The sequence below is a fragment of the Rattus norvegicus genome, chromosome 9 (assembly GCF_036323735.1).
Source record: "Rattus norvegicus strain BN/NHsdMcwi chromosome 9, GRCr8, whole genome shotgun sequence".
NCBI lineage: Eukaryota > Metazoa > Chordata > Mammalia > Rodentia > Muridae > Rattus > Rattus norvegicus.
In genome coordinates, this window is record NC_086027.1 from 99245662 (window position 1) to 99264574 (window position 18913).

General features: G+C 50.3%; 1 protein-coding gene across 3 annotated transcripts in view; it reads left to right on the forward strand.

Moving 5' to 3' along the window:
* Nucleotides 1-18035, forward strand: part of Ramp1 (receptor activity modifying protein 1) — a 50666-nt gene extending 32631 nt beyond the window's left edge. Inside the window, exon 4 of one of the 3 annotated variants that reach the window (XM_039084148.2) lies at nucleotides 17458-17595. Coding sequence is in view for 2 of the 3 variants with exons in the window: in NM_031645.1 (NP_113833.1) it covers nucleotides 17458-17713 (256 nt within the window). In the remaining variant the exon portion in view is untranslated. Of the gene's footprint in view, nucleotides 1-17457 lie in introns of all 3 variants that reach the window. The other 2 variants (NM_031645.1, XM_017596613.3) reach the window with 2 other exon arrangements.
* Nucleotides 18036-18913: the final 878 nt, after the last annotated feature.

Here is an 18913-nt window from a genome sequence, read left to right on the forward strand (position 1 = left end):
AGAGACCTTGTCTCAAAAACTAAGGTAGACCGTAAGAGAGGAAGACACCAGACATCTAACTGTGGCTTCCACACCGTGCAGACATATATATACACACATGAACGAAGATTTATTTTGATTTTTTTCCCTAAGATTTAGTTTCCCCCTTCTGTTTACAGTTTCTTATTTTTGAGTAATAGTAAAGGCATTTAAAGCTATATCCCCCCTTCTTTTGTTTTGATTGGTTGGCACTGCCATATTTTCTTTATGAAGTCTTCTTGTCTGTCCTTTAGTACATCTACTATCTTCCTGACTTTCCTTAGGTAAATGCAACTTAATCCTCATAGATCCCAGTTTTCTCTGCTCTCCCCTCTAATCCTCTCCTCGTCCTCTCACACTGTGGGCACGCTCTCTACCTCCAAGCCACCCCCCAGCCCACACACTCAGTTCTTAGGTTCATCTGCTGTAGAGAGAGGAGCCAGGGCAGGTAGGCTTAGCGTTTGTGTTTCTCTTGAGGTTCATTGTGGGCTCCCACCTGAAGATCATCCGTGAACCCAGGCACACTGGCCTGTGAAGTCGGCTTTCTGCTCTTAATTCCTGGAACACGTGTGAGCATCGTCCCTGACCTCAACAGCTCCACTTTCTGGATGTAATGCCGGATATTAGTCTTCAATTCTAAATCTCTGTCTCACTTTTCAGTCAGCATCGCATGCGTGTTCCCGCTCTGCTCTGGGCACGCCACAGATGACCTGCTGCTGTCAAGGCTGCCACCTAACCCTTGTTGTCACAGGATCGCGTAGTTTCAACTGCGGTGATGCTTCGTCTCCTACAGACAGTGGCAGCTGACGTTTCAGCTGCTGGCTCTCTGACGGTCCTCTGTGTTCCCCTTTTCAGTACGTCTCCTGCACAGTTGCTGAGTTTACCTCCATGGTGGATGGCAACGGGCCTCCTTCAAGGCGTCTGCGAGGAGAGGGATGTGTGCCCTTCGCTCCCTTAGGCACTTTGCCTTTCGTCTTCTCAGGCGTTTCCCCCTCTCTCTCCACTGTTTTCCCTTCCCCATTGTTGAGATGCGATGTGTTTTCTCTTCTTAAGTGAGACTGTAACGTTAGCAAGCTAATTTTCACCCAACCAACCCAGATGTGTGAATCACAGGCACAACGTATGCTCACATTTACTTTCTTGTCAATCCATATAGGTTGGGTCCCTCTCCGTGAAAACGGCAATCTCTGATTTCCATCCTCCCTTCCTCCCTCTCCCTCTCCCTCCATCTCTCTTTCCCCTCCCACTCACTCCTCACTGCCTACAGTTATATGTTCTAAAATCGGCCCCTCCCTCTGTGTTCTCGGTGTTCGGTTTGACTATTTTACTGTATCTCTCTTGGACCGTCACATCGTCAAGTTGCCCTCTCATCCTGGCAACCCTGGCTCTGATCCAGCTTTTGTTCGCTTTTGCAGATGGGCTGGTTAATTTACACGTGTCTTATTATTTTTCTAACACCCTCACTCCCTTTGGTACAGATTCCTAAAATGCAATCTGTTATTAGAAATAATCTGTGCGTCTAAGACATTCACAGAACTCAGATTGCCTAAGGTGCTTCCTGCTGCCTCTGTGTATGACTGCTTGGCCGGATAACAAGCCTGCATGTTCTCTGAAGTACCTCTCACTGGGTTCTGTTGTCTTTGGTGTCAATGTTAGCTGAGAAGGTGGAGGAGCAATTACAGTTGACTGACTGACAGATGGACATGTGGCTGGAAGCCTGGCTTTCAACTTAAAGTGCTGGTGAACCCTTACAATGGTGGCTTCCCTTCAACTTTGGGGACATCAGCCTGTGTAGCAGCTCCTAGGTCTCATCTCTGCAGCATTAAGACCTTCTTCCACCTCTTGCTCATTTTCAGGGACTATGCCCCACTCAGCCTTTGGCCACAGGTACACTTTTTCACTCCTAGCCACCCTTTCTCTGATCGCATTCTTCCATATGCTCTGTTTTTATTTCTGGCCTTTCTCTCTGTAGAAAACATTTCCTGGGTGGATGTTGCAATGACTGTCAGCTGACACCGTGGTGCCAAGAGCTGACCTTTGCCACTCCCTGGGTCTGAGGACAATTACCCTCAGCAGACCTGATTGCCACCATTGCTGCCACAGGGAACCAGGGCTGGCCACCTGGGGCATTGACACAGTGGAAGCTCTGCCTGGTCTTTATGACTCCAGGACCCAAGGGGTGGCAGCATTTCAAAAGATACCTCCCTGGAGACATGGCCAGGAAAGAGATACAAGCAGAGCCTGGAACCTGTATAGTGGCCACTTGTAGATAAAGAACTCAGGCCCCAGAGTCCCCTTCCTCAGCTGGCCCGGGTGGGAGTAAAGCCCCCAAGTCAGGTGAGTCTGAGATTCTATGGGTTTTGGTACATAGCAGCTATTCTATGACCCAGACTTATGAGCAGGATGGTTTTGAATGATGGAGATGTTCCCTGAAGCTGACAGCTTCTCCCTTCCTGTGGGGACAGTAGCTGCCCACTGTGCCTAGCATGTTCAAAGGCAGAACAGACAGAGACCTTTGCAGGGGCTGAGGTGCCAGTGTGGCATGGCTGTGTGGAGTGGGTATCCACTGACAAGTTAGGTAAGGGTCTAAGTATTTGAAAGAGGGCTTTGGAGACAAATGATTGACTCAGCTCAGCAACTACTTGCTGGGGATGTGGCAGACACATGGACTAAGCAGGGCTGGGCCTTCTTTGCCCTCCTGGAGCTGTATCAGCTAGCCCCTTAGAGGAGCCCATGTTCTTCCTTGGGATCTAACCCGATAGCAGGTGGCAATGGAGCCCACCACTCCTAACCAGCACCCAGCCTCATGCCACCAGCTTCCTGCCTGCAGCAAGGTCGAGACAGGAAGTTAAAGGCTATAGAGAAACCACCACTGCTGTCTTTTCTTCAGGGGGCTTTTATCTTCAAGTTCCTTCTTGTTTCTCTCAGGCATAACTTCCTCCCAGTCTCTTGTACCAAATTTCAAGAACGGTCCCTCCATCCAGCTAGTCAGGGTTTCTGCACATACAGCGAGCACTGGTAGGTTCCTGACTCAATGTTTCCATTCTCGATTTAGACTGATAATTCTCTCTCTCTCTCTCTCTCTCTCTCTCTCTCTCTCTCTTTCTCTCTCTCTCTCTTTTTTTTTTTTTTGAGCTGAGGACCGAACCCAGGGCCTTGCGCTTGCTATACCACTGAGCTAAATCCCCAACCCCTAGACTGATAATTCTCGATGCACATGCTGTCCCACTGGGGTTGCCCAGCTCCCGGAATGAGTTTATGTCCTCGGATCAGAGCCCAGGCAAGTCCCTTCTTTATGTCCTTCACACTGGTCTGGCACCTTACACACCTGACAACGGAAGCCTCTTACGTCTGTGGCAGCCAATTGGGTGCCGAGTCCTGAGATAGATGGTCTCACCTGCTGGCATGTTTCAGTGACCCTCGAGTTAGCAAAAGGTAGAAGGCTGCATCACAGGTAGCGTAAAACCAGAGACAGGGGGATACCCAGGGAGCAGGGATCCTCAGTGGGGGTCGTCAGTGCAAGCAACCCCTAGACCCATTTAAAGCTGCAAACACTGAGGCTTTGTGAATGGTAACTTGCTATCTCAAAGTCACATTGAGAGCGGACACTGCAGGAGTAGAATGTTCCAGATCGTCCCCTTTCTCTAATCCCCTGGAAGAGGTTGGGTTAGGACAGGAGGGACATAAGTGGCACAGTGAGTTGGTGTGATGGGTCGTCCGGTGCAGGGGTACAGCAGGGAGGACAGTTCAAGGACACATTCAGGAAGCCCTGGCAGATAGGCCCTGTAAGTCCGCTGGCCACAGGAAGAATCACAGTTTCTTGGGAAGACAGGGATGTGGAGAGGCAAGCTTTGGATGGCTGCCTGGAAGCTGAGATGGAGGGTAGACTGGAGGAGGACAGCCCCCTCCTTCCAGCCACCATTGCGTGCTTTGTAAGGACAACACCAACCCTGGATGGCAGTGTCCAAATATAGCATCCCGGCTGTCACGCCTAATCCCAGGCTTGGATGCATGCATGTCCCCGGAGTGTGGGAGCTGTTGGGCCTTACCCTGCCTGAGTATAGATCCTGCTCCCTACCCCCGCTCAGCAGGACACAAGGTCAGCTCCTCTTGCCTAGGGGGTTCCAGGAGCTCTCTGGTAGATTACATTCATGTCCCCTGTGCCGCAGGGATCAGCCACTGTGCCCTGTGTCTATAGCCCCCAGGGCTGGGCTCACTGACATAGAACAACCCCCGGCCCTGTCCAGACCCTGATGCCAGCACTGGCAAAGAAGCCTGTGCCTTCGCCTCGGATGCTTGCTGAATGCTAACACCGCTTCATCTCACAGCTCCAGGAGCTGGTTCCTGACCAGGCCTGTTCTCAGAAGTGGCATTGTGCCCACCTTCCTGGTGGGGCCTCTCCATGGGGAGCTGGCTTGGCAGTGACGGGCTGCATCTGTGCCAGAGCCAGCTGCATGTGGGGCCAGTGATGGATTTAGAAACTTCTCTTCCTCCCAGCCTGGCAGAGGTGGCCAGACGCCTCTCTGGCCTGGAGCCTGAGGATTGGGAATGGTTGAGAAAGAAGGACGGGGGCATGGTGCCAAGACAGAGGGGGCTTTTCAGGGGACAGAGGAGGGAGCCTCATGGAAGGAAGAGAAAAAGCCATCTGGTACATCCAGCTCTGCATTCGCCTGTTTATCTCTCTTCAGGTCTCCTCACCAAGTCCCCTGGTCTGTAGAGGGAACACATACGCCTACTGCCACAAAGCTAGGCGAGGAGTTAGCCAACTATGAGAGCAGAGTTCCTGCCTTCTGAAAGGCAAGCAAGCCTTCAGCCATCTCAGACATATGATGCGTGCACAAGCCAGCCATTAGAGACCCTAACCTAAAGCCTCATTTCATATGCCTTTAGTTAACATGAGGATGTCCATGCATTCCAAGTGGTGGGGACTTGGCCTGTCTCAGCCTCAGCATCCCTCCTGGATCCTGGCATCTACCTCTTTCCACATCCCCATTGCCTTGGATCCTGCCTCTCTACAGGTTGGATTTAGCTATGGAAGCCTGGGAGGTCACTGAGGCTTAGCAGAGGAGCAAATATTCAAGCTAGGACCACCTTTTAGTCAGAGGAGCCCTGGCCCAGGGTTTAGGCTAGAGTGTACGCCATCACTGTACCACACTCTCCTACAAGCTGTGTCTCAATCCCCGGAAATGTTAAGAACAAAATGCAGGCTGTCTGGATTGTAGCAGTCCCCTTGGCTGGACATTTCTCTGTGTGGGGACAGTGGAGGCTCTCATGGGCTCTGGGACCATTATCCCATGTCAGAGTAGCGATTCCATCACAGCTCAGCAGTCACCCAGATGACATTGTTTGCAGAGGTGGATGACAGCAAACTCTGTTAACTGAGCAAGCCCAGGGCCCTGTGAAGAAGGGGGACAGTCTTCTCCAAACAATGTGGCCCACAGATGTGTCAAACTGTCCCTCTGAGAGACACGTTCCTGATGTCCCCTCACCTCCACCTCCACCCTCAGATCTTTCTTCTCCTGGGATCAAAGAGAGGACCCCAGCTCTGAGTGTGCAGAGTGTGGGCTGCATTTCCAATAGGTTGGTGAGTTGGAGGGACTCACCAATGCAGATCAGGTGCTCACACAGAAACCCCAGGCTTCCCTAGGGCTCCTCTCCTAGGCCTGAAGGCTATAGCGAGTGGTGCCCTCTGGTGGGCGCTGGCGTCTCAGACGCTATTTTTATCATTGTTCTGACCCACAATCGCTTGCACGATTTGGGTGGGGCATCCAGCATGCTGCAGGGAGTCTCCTCCTTGCCACTGGAACACACCCCCACCCCCCACAGTTCCTTCTCCCATCTTTGTTCCTGTTTTCGGTTTTGAGAGAGAAGAGATGCCCAGCGGTGGTCAGCGAGTGTCATGTGCACACATGAGGAGGGAAGTCACTTCAGATGGCACAGGTTCTATACTAGGCCTGTAGAGCAGTTGCTGGTTGCTGACCCAAGTCTTGGCAACCTCACCCATGCTGTCTCGTCTTGAACAACACCCTTGTACTGCCTGGAAGTGGCTTTGCTCCAATGTCAGAAGCCTCTTTCACACAGCTCTAAGCAACGTCATCTTAAAATCCTCATTTGCCAGTCACAGGGTTGGTGGAACTGGCAGGCTGGCAGAGCATAGAGACCTCTTAACACTCAGCTGCCCTCCGAGTGGCACAACATGGCCAGGGATCCCTTGTGAAGCATCCTCCTTTTCCCTCCCCCTCACCGCACATCCCAGGGGACCAGCCACTCCGTGTGACACTCAGACACAGCTGGCTCAGATCCCACTGGTGCTACACACACACTCCCCTAGCCTAGGAAAGTGACGAAGTGCTTTAATCCAACAATTACCAAGACTCCCTCATACCTCTGTCCAGAATCTTTGGGAAAGTGCCCTGTTATCTGCTGCCTCCTGCAGCACCGGGCCTCTCCCTGGCTTGTCTGAACATCACCAGTAAGATGGGTGCTGTGTTGTTCTGCACTGGAGTGCAGACCTTCTGTGCAGATTGACCGCTCAGGTAGCCCTAGCTGTTCACTCAATGCCTGACCGTGCTGTACCGAGCTAGACTTTTGCAGGTAGGGGAGCAGCCTCTGTCCATCCACGGCAGAAAGCCCCTGCCATCTATTTTGAGGATCATGAGCTCTGCCACCGTAGGTGGTAACCACCGTCCAGAAGGCCCCTTCCTGATTGATTGGATGTTTCAGACACCACAAGGAAGCAGGTGCTTGCTGAGGGAAAGGACCTCTTCACAGGGAGAGGAGGTCTCCGAAATAACCGTGGGCTAGGGTGATGTGCATGCCCAGGCAGAAGATCGTAAGTTTGATGCCAGCCTGGACTACATAATAAGACTCTGACTCAAAAAATAATGAGTAGGGGGAGGAGGAGGAGGAGGAGGAAGAGGAAGAGGAGGAGGAGGGAAGGAAGAGGTGAATTTGTATCAAAAGCTTTTCAACATCAAATGATATTTTCTCTCTTGACAGGTTGAAGTGTGGTTTTATGATGACAAACTTCAATGTGTTCTGTGCAGCTAGATGAAGTTTGTGGGTGCTTTACGGAGGCCTTCTGTGCTTCTCCCTCCTACCTACCTTCCTTTTCCTTTCTTTTTTGAGGCAAGGTCTCAGAATGAAGACAGACTAGCTTCTAGCTTTACGCTTGCAGGGATATACTTGCCCTGGATCTGGACGCTGGGATTAAAAGTGTGCAGCCCCAGTGCACAGCACACGGTTTACTGTGTACATGTTAACTCGATGCTCACTCTCATTTACTTACTGGCTTTATACTTGCTGTGTCTGTCTGTCTGTCTGTCTGTCTGTCTGTCTGTCTGGATTAGGCTCTTCAGAATCATACCTGCCCACACCCCCACCCCCAGCCCCAGACAGAGTTTCTCTGTGTAGCCCTGGCTCTCCGGGAACTGTGTAGAACAGGGTGGCCTCCCAATGGTGGGACTAAAGTCATGAACCACCTCCCACCTCGGTGGGAGGAAAGGAATGAGGGCCAGGAGAAGGGGTAGAGCAGAGCCATGAGGGCAGAGAAGGAGGAGACAGAAAAGAACAGAAAGGGCAGAAAGAGAGGCTGGCTGGAAACATGCAAGAACACAGAGAAAAAGAGTGAGTGAGAGAAAGAAGGAAGAGAAGAGCTTTTGAGTTTTCTTATCCACATTATTGTAGCTAATGCATCATAAGTTCTTTTTTATGGTTTTAAATGCACACACCCCCCCTCCCACGGGTGCAGGGATGCTGTGGGGGAGGAGAGCGCAAGTGTCCAAGTGCCACAGCATGCGTGTGGAGGTCAGAGGCCAGCCTCGTGGTCTTGTTCTCTCCTTCCACTTTTCTGCTAGGAACTGAATGTGGGTTGCCAGCTTGCAGATCCAGGGCCTGTCCCCACTGAGCACCTCACAGGCCTTTTTTTTTTTTTTAAGGAAGGAAATGGTATTTTTTTTAAAGATTTATTTATTTTATTTATTAAGTACACTGTAGCTGTCTTCAGACACACCAGAAGAGGGCATTGAATCCTATTACACATGGTTGTGAGCCACCATGTGGTTGCTGGGAATTGAACTCAGGACCTCTGGAAGGGCAGTCAGCGCTCTTAACCACTGAGCCATTGCTCCAGCCCCCACAGGCCCTTTTTAAAGCGTTGATTCGGATACTTGGTGATTTTCTTCTATACAAAGTCTCCCCACATAGCCCACACAGCCTTGAACTCACTGGGTAGCCCAGGCTGGCCTCCAACTCCTAGGGATCCTTCTGCCTTAAGGATTACAGGGCTCCTGAGTCACCGCTCCTGACTTTCTGCTTGCTGTTGTATTATAAGATAATAATTTACAAATATGTTTTTCTCAGAATTCACTTTGGAGATGATTTCATTAACTTTTACATGCATGCAGTATCATTGTATCTCCATGGCTGGCTCTAAGGGAGTGTTTTAACTCCTGGTGACCCTGGAACTGCTTGTCGCCTTTCATTTCTGCAGCAAGCATTCTTCAAAAGTATCTTTCAGTTTTCAATATTGTAGCAAAGGAATGCTGTCTTATGACTTTATCCTGGGAATTTGTTGACTTTCTCTGCTGCCTAATATGGATCCTGTGACTTTTGACAAGATCGTTGGCTCTTAATATTTTGCATTCATTTTGCACTACTTTTGGGCTAAACTTTGGAGGCATGATAAGACCCTCTCCCCTATGAAGATGGGAAGATGTGTATATCTATCATACTCCCGACCCACAACACACACACACACACACCACACATACATACACCACAAACACACACCATATATACACACACCACACATACACACACCACACACACACCACACATACACCACACACACACACATACACACACACACACATACACATACACACACACACACACCACATGCACACACATACACTATATCACATACACACATCACGAACATCCCCCCCCACACCACACATACACACACACATACACACACCACACATACACACACCCACACAGATACACACACACACACACACACACACACACACACACAGGGATTTCTGGCCCCAGTGTGTAAATGCCCCTGTGCCTGTGTCCCTCTGTGTTGCCCTGCAGCCGCCTCCAGGCCTACTTTCCTGCCTGTCTGGCCCTCTGTTCTTGTTATCCTCTGCTTTCATGGGGACTGTTCTGAACAGGCTAACCAAGATTGGACTTTGCTAGAAGTCCCACAGTGCAAATGGGGAAAGGATGCCGAGACATCCAAAGTGAACCAGAGCCCAGTTGCCAGTGAGGGTCACAGCGGTTCACACCCTACCCACAGGGCCTTGCCCTGCCCCCATCCCAGACAGCCCTAGTCTTGACAGTGCCCGGGAGGCCACAGAGAGTTCCAAGAAGTAGGAAGGAGGCTGTCCCATGTGATATGTCACTGCCCACTTTCTGCTGTCCCAGAAATGAGACACTGATTAGAAATGCAGTGGCCTTTGCTGCACTTTTCTTCCTAAAATAAACTTCCACGCAACCATAAAAATGCTGTATACTAAACAGCCAACTGTCCCTGCATTGGGAAGAGCCCCTGAGGAGGACTCTCCCACAGGGACACTCCCCCAGATCTGCAGGCTTTAGGCTGCCCCGTGGACCAATCCACTCTCTGTTCAGCATCTTCGTGGAAAGATGTGCCTGCCTGCACCCTACAATTCTTTCTGAAAGTTGTCTTCATAGGAGAGGCCCCACCAAGTGCCTTTACCGTGTGCCAGTTTCTGCCTTCATGATCTTGACCTCCGTTTGCACCTTACTGCCTTTCTCCACACTTCATACATTTTGTTTTGTTTTGAGATAGAGTCTCAGGCGGCCCACATTGGCCTCAAACTCAGTATGTAGTCAAGGATGACTTTGAACTCCTGACCCTCCTGCCTGCACTTCCCACATGCTGGGATTACAGACATGGACCACAAGGATCAGTTTTACAATATTGGGAATGGAACCCATGCCTTGGGACTTTTTTTTTTTAAGGCAGGCTATTCCTATGTAGTATAGTACGGCTTTGAACATGGGATCCTCCTTCCTTGGCCTCTTGAGTGTTGGGATTACTGGTGTCCCTCCTTACCTGGCTTCCTTTGTTTCAGCATACGTTTCTGCATAAGAGCACTTCTGATGTACTCACCAGTCATTTCTATTTGCAGTAGAAATCCGTAGTCAGCCAGCCATGGACCTCTGCCTGCATGTTTGTAGGCTCCCACACCCTCTCCATCAACCCGTGTCAGATGGCATCTCGCCAGGCTCTTGAGGCTAGCCCCAAGTGGGTCAGCTGAGGGTGGGATAGCATCGATATCATCCTGCCCCAACAGTGTTAGAAGCTGCTAGAGCTTCCAAGCTGTGACCATCCTGGGAATGGGAGGTAAAGGCTAGTGCCAAGACAGTGAACCCAGTCCCAAGGGTTTCTCCTTGGGGTTTCTGAGGAATTAAATGCCCCTTATTAGTCAGATTTGACAGTAGTTTCTAGGACACAGAGCACACTCAGTCAGCCTTACACTAGTGGTTGTCAGAGAAGAGGCAAGGAGAAAACTTGTGGCTTTGAAGTGCCATTCCATCTGTCCTTTAACTCCACTTAATTAGAACCGTCCAGCCACTTGGGGATGGGAGTGACCCTCATTCTAAGGTGAGGCCACCAACACATGGACATGCGAGATGAAATCCTTAGGGTTACATGAGAGAAGCGGGGACACCAGGACTCAATCCCATCTAATGGGTGCCCGGACACAGGCTCAGATACCCCATGTTAGGGGAAGTTGGAGCCAGAAGGGGGACAACTGCAACCTCAAGGTATCCCCAGAGGAGCACCCCCACCACGTACAATAGTGGGCAGCAAGTCAGCAGCCACGAACCGAGGAGCCCAGAGCCATGACTCGAGATCCAGACGTTTGGAAAACTCCCACTGTTCAGGAACATTCCAAGCAAAGTTTGCTTAGGGGCCCAGAATAGCAAGTCCTAGCCAAAAAAGGATAATTATTCAGTTACATGAGAACTGAAAATTGGGGAGTTAGAGCCAGAGCACGCTTCCTAACTATTTTGAGTCCTCTGGCCATCTCTGTGTTCTTTTAGCAGAGGCATGTCCACCCTCCAAGGGGAATCCTTTTATCTTGTCTGGACTGACAGAACATGAACAGCTGTTACAGAAAACCTCAGCTGTCACTTCTGCACAAACAAATGGGATCCAATGGGCACCATCCCTGCACCATGGATATTTTTAGGCAGAGGTGGCTTCAATCTAGAAGGCTAATGTATCAAAGAGAGAGCCCTGGTCCCAGAATAGCAGGCCACACACTCAGCCCCAGACAGCCTTAGAGTGTAGTCTGTGGTGACCTGACTTCCAGAATCAGGGACTCCTAACTGTTCTGATTAGCTGAGAAAGGGAAGGCACCTCCTGCCAGAGACACCTCAGGCTACAGAGGACATTGTTCTGGGTGCTCTGTTGCCAAAGCAATCTCTGGGTTTGGGTAGAGAAGGACAGTCTACACTACCAGTGCTCAGTTAATCAGTGTCGGCTCCAAACACGCCTTTGACTTTAAAGAAGACATTTAATACTTGCTGTGTTGGAGTCTTTTGGGATGAGATCCAGGCTGTCCCAACTTCGTATGCCTTTTCCCACGTGTGTTTTCTAACTAAACCAAGGGGCTTTTGCTTACTTGAAAAGACCACGCACTGCAGCGCCAGTATGCAGTGGATGTAGGGCATTTTCTCCCTTCCTGTGTCTCATCCGCATCACCACTGATGTGGGCTGGGAGATGCTCTGGACAGGGTCCCTGACACACAGGCAGCTGGGGATTGGGGAGGCCTGTGACAAACTGGCCCAGTGATTTAGAGGCCACAGGATACACTGGGTAAGGGAATACCTGGGTTTGGAAAGCCTCTACTTTCAACAAAAGAGCCTCTTAGATGCCTCCTCAGGCACCTTACAGTCTCCTCAGAGCTGATATATGGCCTTTGCTCCCTTGATGGACTTTCTAGATTAAAGCAAGAAAAGACAGTCTTAATTTCTTTGCCACCATTTTGGGGCTTTGCACTGTTTGGTATGGATCCAGAGTCAGTCCTCCTTGGTCTCTCTTCTGATTGAAGAACTTTAACCTTCCGTAAACTGCAGGCCAGCGGACTCTCCGAGCTGCTTTTGTTGTTTAAAATGAAAATGAAGAAGAAGCCCTTATCTTGTTCCCATATTTGACGGATGTTGAGTGTTGGCTTCTGGGCTGCCAGCAATGTGACTTGGTTGGCCCACGGTCTCGGGCTTGCCTAGCCTTGGAGGGAAGTCAGCATCAGTTCCCATAGGCATTCCTAGCCCTCCGTGTGGTTTTATGACCCAGACCCCCCCCCCAGAGGCTGTGGTGCATGTTTGGTAGCTTCTGTGTTATTTGTTGGTTGTTGCCGCTTTGTTTTTAACCCTTCTTGGGGTTCTCTGACCTTGACTTTTTTTTTTAATTTAATGTCTTTCATTAATTTGGGCCATTGTCTCTTCAAATATCCCTCCTGCTGCGTCCCACTCCTGCTTCTAGGACCGATGGACAAGTTGGCGTTTATAGCGCATGGTGGTACGATGCGCCCACAAGCTCTCAGACCTCTCTGTCATGCCTCTCTGGCGTTTCCTCTCTGTCTTTCAGTTTGTGTAAGTTTTCCTAACCTGCCCTTCATCCCACCGACCCTCCATCTGCCATTCGATGCAGCAACAGTGCCCCTTTAAAAATGTGATCTGTTCACTTTGTTTGGCTGTATGTGTGTACACACACATATGTACAGCCTGGGGCCCGGATAAATGAGAGTGCTGCACCACCATGTGGGTGATGGGAATTGAATCCCAGTTCTCTGAAAAAGCAGCGAGAGCTCAAAAGTCTGATCTTTGATGTGTTCTAATCCCAGTAACCTTTCTTGCCATGGCTTCCCTCTCTTCCTCCTCCCTCCCTCCCTTCTTCCTCCTGCTTCTCCCCCTTCCCCATTTAAAGACGGGTCTCCCTGTGTATTCTAGGCTGAATTGGGACTCTCCATTCAGCCTCCTTTGCTTCGAAAGTGCTGTGACGACAAAACTGTGCACCCCACCCAGACCCCTTTGACTCTCTAGGCGTCCAGCCCCGATGAAGCCCCCATCTGTCTCTGTGTAGTCCCTTCCTTTCTTGGTAGACCAGTCATCATTGTAAAGCCCCTGTCTTGCCTTACCATGATGAAACCCTAAGGTAGGCTAGTTACCCCATCGTTTTGGAGGTTGTGACAAGGGACTGGTGGCACACAGCAATGGTGGGGTATGTTCAGAAGCAAGTGCTGCCATCACCAGAGAGGCCTCCTCTGGCAGTCGGCTAGGAGGGGTTCCAGTCCATCTGTCAAGAGTTGAGCTGGGGGACTAGGGATTTAGCTCAGTGGTAGAGCGCTTGCCTAGCAAGCACAAGGCCCTGGGTTCGGTCCTCAGCTCCGGAAAAAAAAAAAAAAAAAAAAAAAAGAGTTGAGCTGGATTAAGGATTTCAGTGGCTGTGGTCTGTGTCCCACAGGCTTTAGATCCCCCCTGCAAATGAATTGTCATTGTTGTGTTCAGGGAACAGGCCCAGAGAAAGAGTCCTTTAGCCTCCAACTGTCCCCTATTGTCCTGTGATTCCTGTGGAGATGCTACACAAACACCTACTCACCCCAGATAGAAGAACAAGGACAGACCAATGTATGGCTAGCTCCAAACTCCAGTTCGATGGGGGGAAAGAAGTTTATTGGGGTCACGTGCAGGAATCCAGGTGAAGGGTCACTTCAAGAGCATAGATGAGTCAGAGGCAGCTGCGTTACCAAAAGCCCACCCAGAGTCGGTGCTGACTCACGAAGGCTGCATCCTCGGAGCTCACTGTATGACTCAGAAGCAGCTTGACAGGTCAGAGAGGGACTTCTAGGCAGTTTAACTCTTCTGGGCCTGGGCTGAGTCTTCTCAGCAGGCTTTATAGCTTATGTAACTTAGGGGACAGAGGGACTGAGTGTGTCTAGTCGGTTTCAAGGACTTCCTGAGTCCTTTAGAACTTTCTCTCTCTGTCTCTGTCTCTGTCTCTCTGTCTCTGTCTCTCTGTCGCTCTGTCTCTCTGTCTCTCTGTTTCTCTGTCTCTCTCTCTCTCTCCTCCATACATACATATATATTGAGAAAGGGTCTCACTGTGTTGCTGATGCTGGTGCTGGCCGGCCTTGCTTTTGAAGACCAAGCTGGCCTCAAACTCACAGAGATCCACATGCCTCCTTTTTCCAAACTTTTTTTTTTTTTTTGGTTCTTTTTTTCGGAGCTGGGGACCGAACCCAGGGCCTTCCAAACTTTTTTTTTAAAGATTTATTTATTTTATGTGTGTTTTGCCTTCATATATGTTGTGTACCGTATGCATGCAGTGCCCGTGGAGGTCAGAAAAGGGCATCAGATCCTCTGAAACTACAGTTATGAATGGTTGTGAGTCACCTCATGGGTACTGAGACATGAGCCTGGGTCCTCTGCAAGAGCAACAAGTGCTCTTGACCACTGAGCTGCCACTACTGAGCCGTCTTTCCAGCCCTGAATGTCCTGTGTCTCAATGAGCTTCTAGCTCTAGAGGAAATTGCTACATAACACCTGGCTGCCTGTGTCATGGCATGAAGTGTCCCATTTGTCCACAGCAGTCTATTGACTGCTGCCAGAGTCACTAAGGAATGGAAGAGATCTCTGTCACCATCCAACCTCAGTTTAAATGAGCCAGTGCCCTCAGCCATGGTATCTCCAACAGTGGCTCTCTGCCTCATGTCTGAGGCCAAGAAACTGAGGCAGAGCAGGGCGGCTGGCTTTTACCAAGTTTCCTGACCACCCCCATATTAGAAAAACCTCTACTGGGTATGGTGTGGGGTGCTATGTCCACAACAGGAGGGCAACGGCTGCTGCTGCTCCAAGAGGACTTGGGAAATGTGTGGGGTGCTGTGCTTGTCCCCAGCCCTCCCCATCCTTATCACCAACATCAAGTGGAACCTCTATCACAGGGAACTAGATAGCCAGCCACCCTGCCAGTTTCAGGCCCCAGCAATGCCATACAGGCCCAAACTTGGGGGCTGTCAGTTGTTACCTGGAGCTGGTCCCCTGTCTCTCTCTGAGTAATCTTCTCTTCCTCCACTTGGTGACAGTTCTGTGCTCACTCATGAAATTCAGGTGACCTGGAGCTCTCTAGCCCAACTCTGAGGAACCCCCAGCAAGTGTGGGGTTTTATGGTTGTTCAGTGAGAATGGAATGCTTGCACTTGTATACCCTAACTGGAAAGAGCAACGGGCCATCTTATGTTCTCTGTGTCTTTCTCACTGTGTGTGTGTGTGTGTGTGTGTGTGTGTGTGTGTGTGTGTGCATGCATGTGTGTATGTGTGCGTGTGTGCATGCATGTGTGTGTGCGTGCATGTGTGTGTGTTTTTGTGTGTGTGTGCGTGTATGCACGAAAGCATGCATGTGAACATTCATACATATGTGCGTGTGTATGTGTGTGTGTTTGGTATATGCATGTGTACACATATGGGTACAGGTACACTTGCCTGTGAATGCACATGCGGAGGTCAGAGGTCAACATCACATGTTTTCCCCTCTCATTCTCCACTTCTGAGCCCAAATCTTACTGGCTGGGGGTTTAGAAGTCACAATGGGCCACATGGCTAGCACTCTGGGTTTCTCAATGATCCAACCCCATTGGTTCCCAAGCTCCTCTTGGGTAAGTGAGTGTCCTCTGCTTCTGTATCTACAATGCAGTTGTGACTGGCAGGATGGAGCGGGTGCCCATGGGGACTGTCATTAAATCAGTAGTGATCTCTCACTGAGCCTGGAGATTGCAGTTTCAATTATACCGGTTGGCCTGGCCTCTCGGCCCTGGTCTGCCTGTCTCCCCCGTCCCTCACACCCACAGTGCTGGATTACAGGGACACACTGATGCGCCCGGCTTTTGCATGGGGATCTTAACTCATGTCCTCATGCTTGCACAGCAGGATTTTACCTACCGAGCCACCTCCTCACTTCCTTACCTCCCCACCTCCAATAGACCCTACTTTCTTTTGCTGTCCCCATGGACAGTCAGGGAGAAATTGCATACGAGTTGCTCAAAGAAGTGGCTGGATGGACAGATGGGGTCTGTCGACCCACCCCCTCCTCTTCCTGGAGGGAATGTCTATAGTCAGCAGGCAGCTCGATGAGAGTCACTCTGGGCACAGATGATCTCTTACAGATGGTGGCAGTCTGGCTTGAACCCTTAGTTAGAGTTTCTAGTGTGGTGATGAAAACACCATGACCAAAAGCAACTGGGAGAGGAAAGGGTTTCTTTCGGCTTACAACTCTAAGGTTACCCTCGCCATCACCGAGGGAAGTCAGAGCAGGCATTCAAGGCAGGAACTGAAGAGCGGACCATGGAGGAACACTGGTGTACCCTCCATGCCTTGCTCAGCCTGCTTTCTTATACAAGTGAGGACCACCTTCCCAGAGCTGGCGTCACTCTCCACCCACTGTGGCTGAGACCGCCCATATCAATCATCGATCAAGAAGATACCCTACAGACTTGCCCACAGGGAATCTGGATGGAGGCATTTTCTCATTTGAGGTTCCTCTTCCCAGATAACACCAGCCTGTCAAATTCTCTCTCTCTCTCTCTCTCTCTCTCTCTCTCTCTCTCTCTCTCTCTCTCTCTCTCTCCACACACACACACACACACACACACACACACAGGTGTTATACACAGTTACAAATAAGGAGTCTAACACACTTATGGATGGTCCAAGACGACCAGCTGCCCCGCCCCCCGCCCCCGAGCCATATTGGGAGCCATGGATCCCACTGCTCCTCTATGGGCTGTTTTCACAGAAGTCATGAGATTTAGGGCTGCTGAGATGATTCAAGAGGGTAAAGACCCAAGCAACCAAGTCTGTAGACCCAAGTTCAATCCCCCAAAACCCACATCATAGGAAGACAACCAATTCTTGCAAGTCATTCTCTGGCATCCACCTGTACCACAAACATGTGATATCTCTCACACACTCACTAAAGCAACCAAGCAACCAACCAATCAATCAATATGAAAGGACTCTGAGGACTTTGACCAAGCAAGCAGGTCTCCCTCAGATCCTGGCCCACAACATCTGCTTCCCCACTGATGGCCAACTGTCATTGAGTCATGAGGTGACCAGCTCAGTGAGGACATTAGGTAGGCTGCTAACAGGAGCATGAATGGCCACAGGGCTTGTCAGCTTGGTCCCCAGTCTTATGGCCTGAGGTCATAGCAGGCACTGGGAGCCTCACCTTCAGATAGCTGGATTTCTGGCACTGGTGTGAGCTAGCTAGGATCCTCACCTGCCAGAGCCAGAGCTCTCTGCCTTGAGGCCTCAGCTTCTGGGAAGACTGCTTTGCCTCTGGCTAGACAAGGCTGAGTCCCAGCTGAGTCTCCTGACAGCTTCTCTTTGTATCCACAGGAGCTATGGGGAGCTCACTCACTGCACCAAACTCGTGGCAAACAAGATTGGCTGTTTCTGGCCCAATCCGGAAGTGGACAAGTTCTTCATTGCTGTCCACCACCGCTACTTCAGCAAGTGCCCAGTCTCGGGCAGGGCCCTGCGGGACCCTCCCAACAGCATCCTCTGCCCTTTCATTGTGCTCCCCATTACGGTCACACTGCTCATGACTGCCCTGGTGGTCTGGAGGAGCAAGCGCACAGAGGGCATCGTGTAGGTGTCCCAGGTGATGGGGGATTGGGGAACCATGGGCCTGGCCCAGCAACAGCATCAGGGACAGACCCCACATTGCATCCTGCTCTAGCCTAGTTAGCACAGGATTTGAAAGCAGATCTGCATTACACTAAACCTGCCCCAGCCAGAGGCTTCTAACAGGGGAGCAGGGACCTGCCTCTGTTTACCTCTGAAAGAGCGCTAAGCGCCAGGTCTCTGGTATACTTCATCACCACCATCATGTGGGCATTCCGACCTCTGAGGAAGACTGCACAGATGTGTTTGTGGATGCATAGTTTGTGATTAAACGAGCGTTCTTAAACTTGGGAAGTGTTCTAAATTCTGGGTACAAATAACCTATCCAGGGAAGTAAAGACTGGGAGAAAATCAAGCTACTCCTGGGGATCTATCTATCTTTTGCTGATTGGAGTTTATCTCAGGGTCTCTGATCAGATGATCAGTCAAAGGTCCTCTGTGTTTGCTCAGGGCTTCCCAAATGATTCTGATACCCTTGACCTCTACTGCATAGTCCATGTTTCTTTTTGCCTTTGTTTGTTTGTTTGTTTGTTTGTTTGTTTGTTTTGAGACAAGGTTTCTCTGTGTAGCTCAGGCTGTCCAGGAACTCGCTCTGTAGACCAAACTGACCTCAGACTCAGAGAGATCCTCCTGCCTCTGTCTCTCGAGTTCTGGGATAAAAGGCGGGCACCACCGCTGACCAGCACAGCCCCTTAGTACCTGGAAATAATCTAAATTCAAGACTAGCAAGAAGGGCCTCCCATGAGCCAGGTCCACATGGCTGAGTAGCATGTAGACAGCGTGTTGTCTCTCTGTGTCCCCTTCCCTAAAGGTCACACTACCTTTCCTGAGAAACCCCAGTACACAGGATAAGGGAAGGCCAAGAGGTGCCAGGGATGTGACCTCCTCCTCTACTCAGCACTGTCCTATTGGTCCCTGGGAAGCTATGGACAGCAGTGACTGTGTTAATTTGAAAAGTAAGATTGAGCCATGGCAGTGAGTGCCTGGAATCAAAGCACTTTGGGGTGTTGAGGTAAAATTGCTGTGAGTTTGAGGTCAACCTGGACTATATAAGAACACCCCATTTTTTAAAAAGTTGGAGGGGAAAGGGCAGGGAAGAATGAAGAAAAGACAGAAGAAAAACTCAAAGGAAAAGAGGATCAGGCTCATTTGTGACCTGACCTGAAGA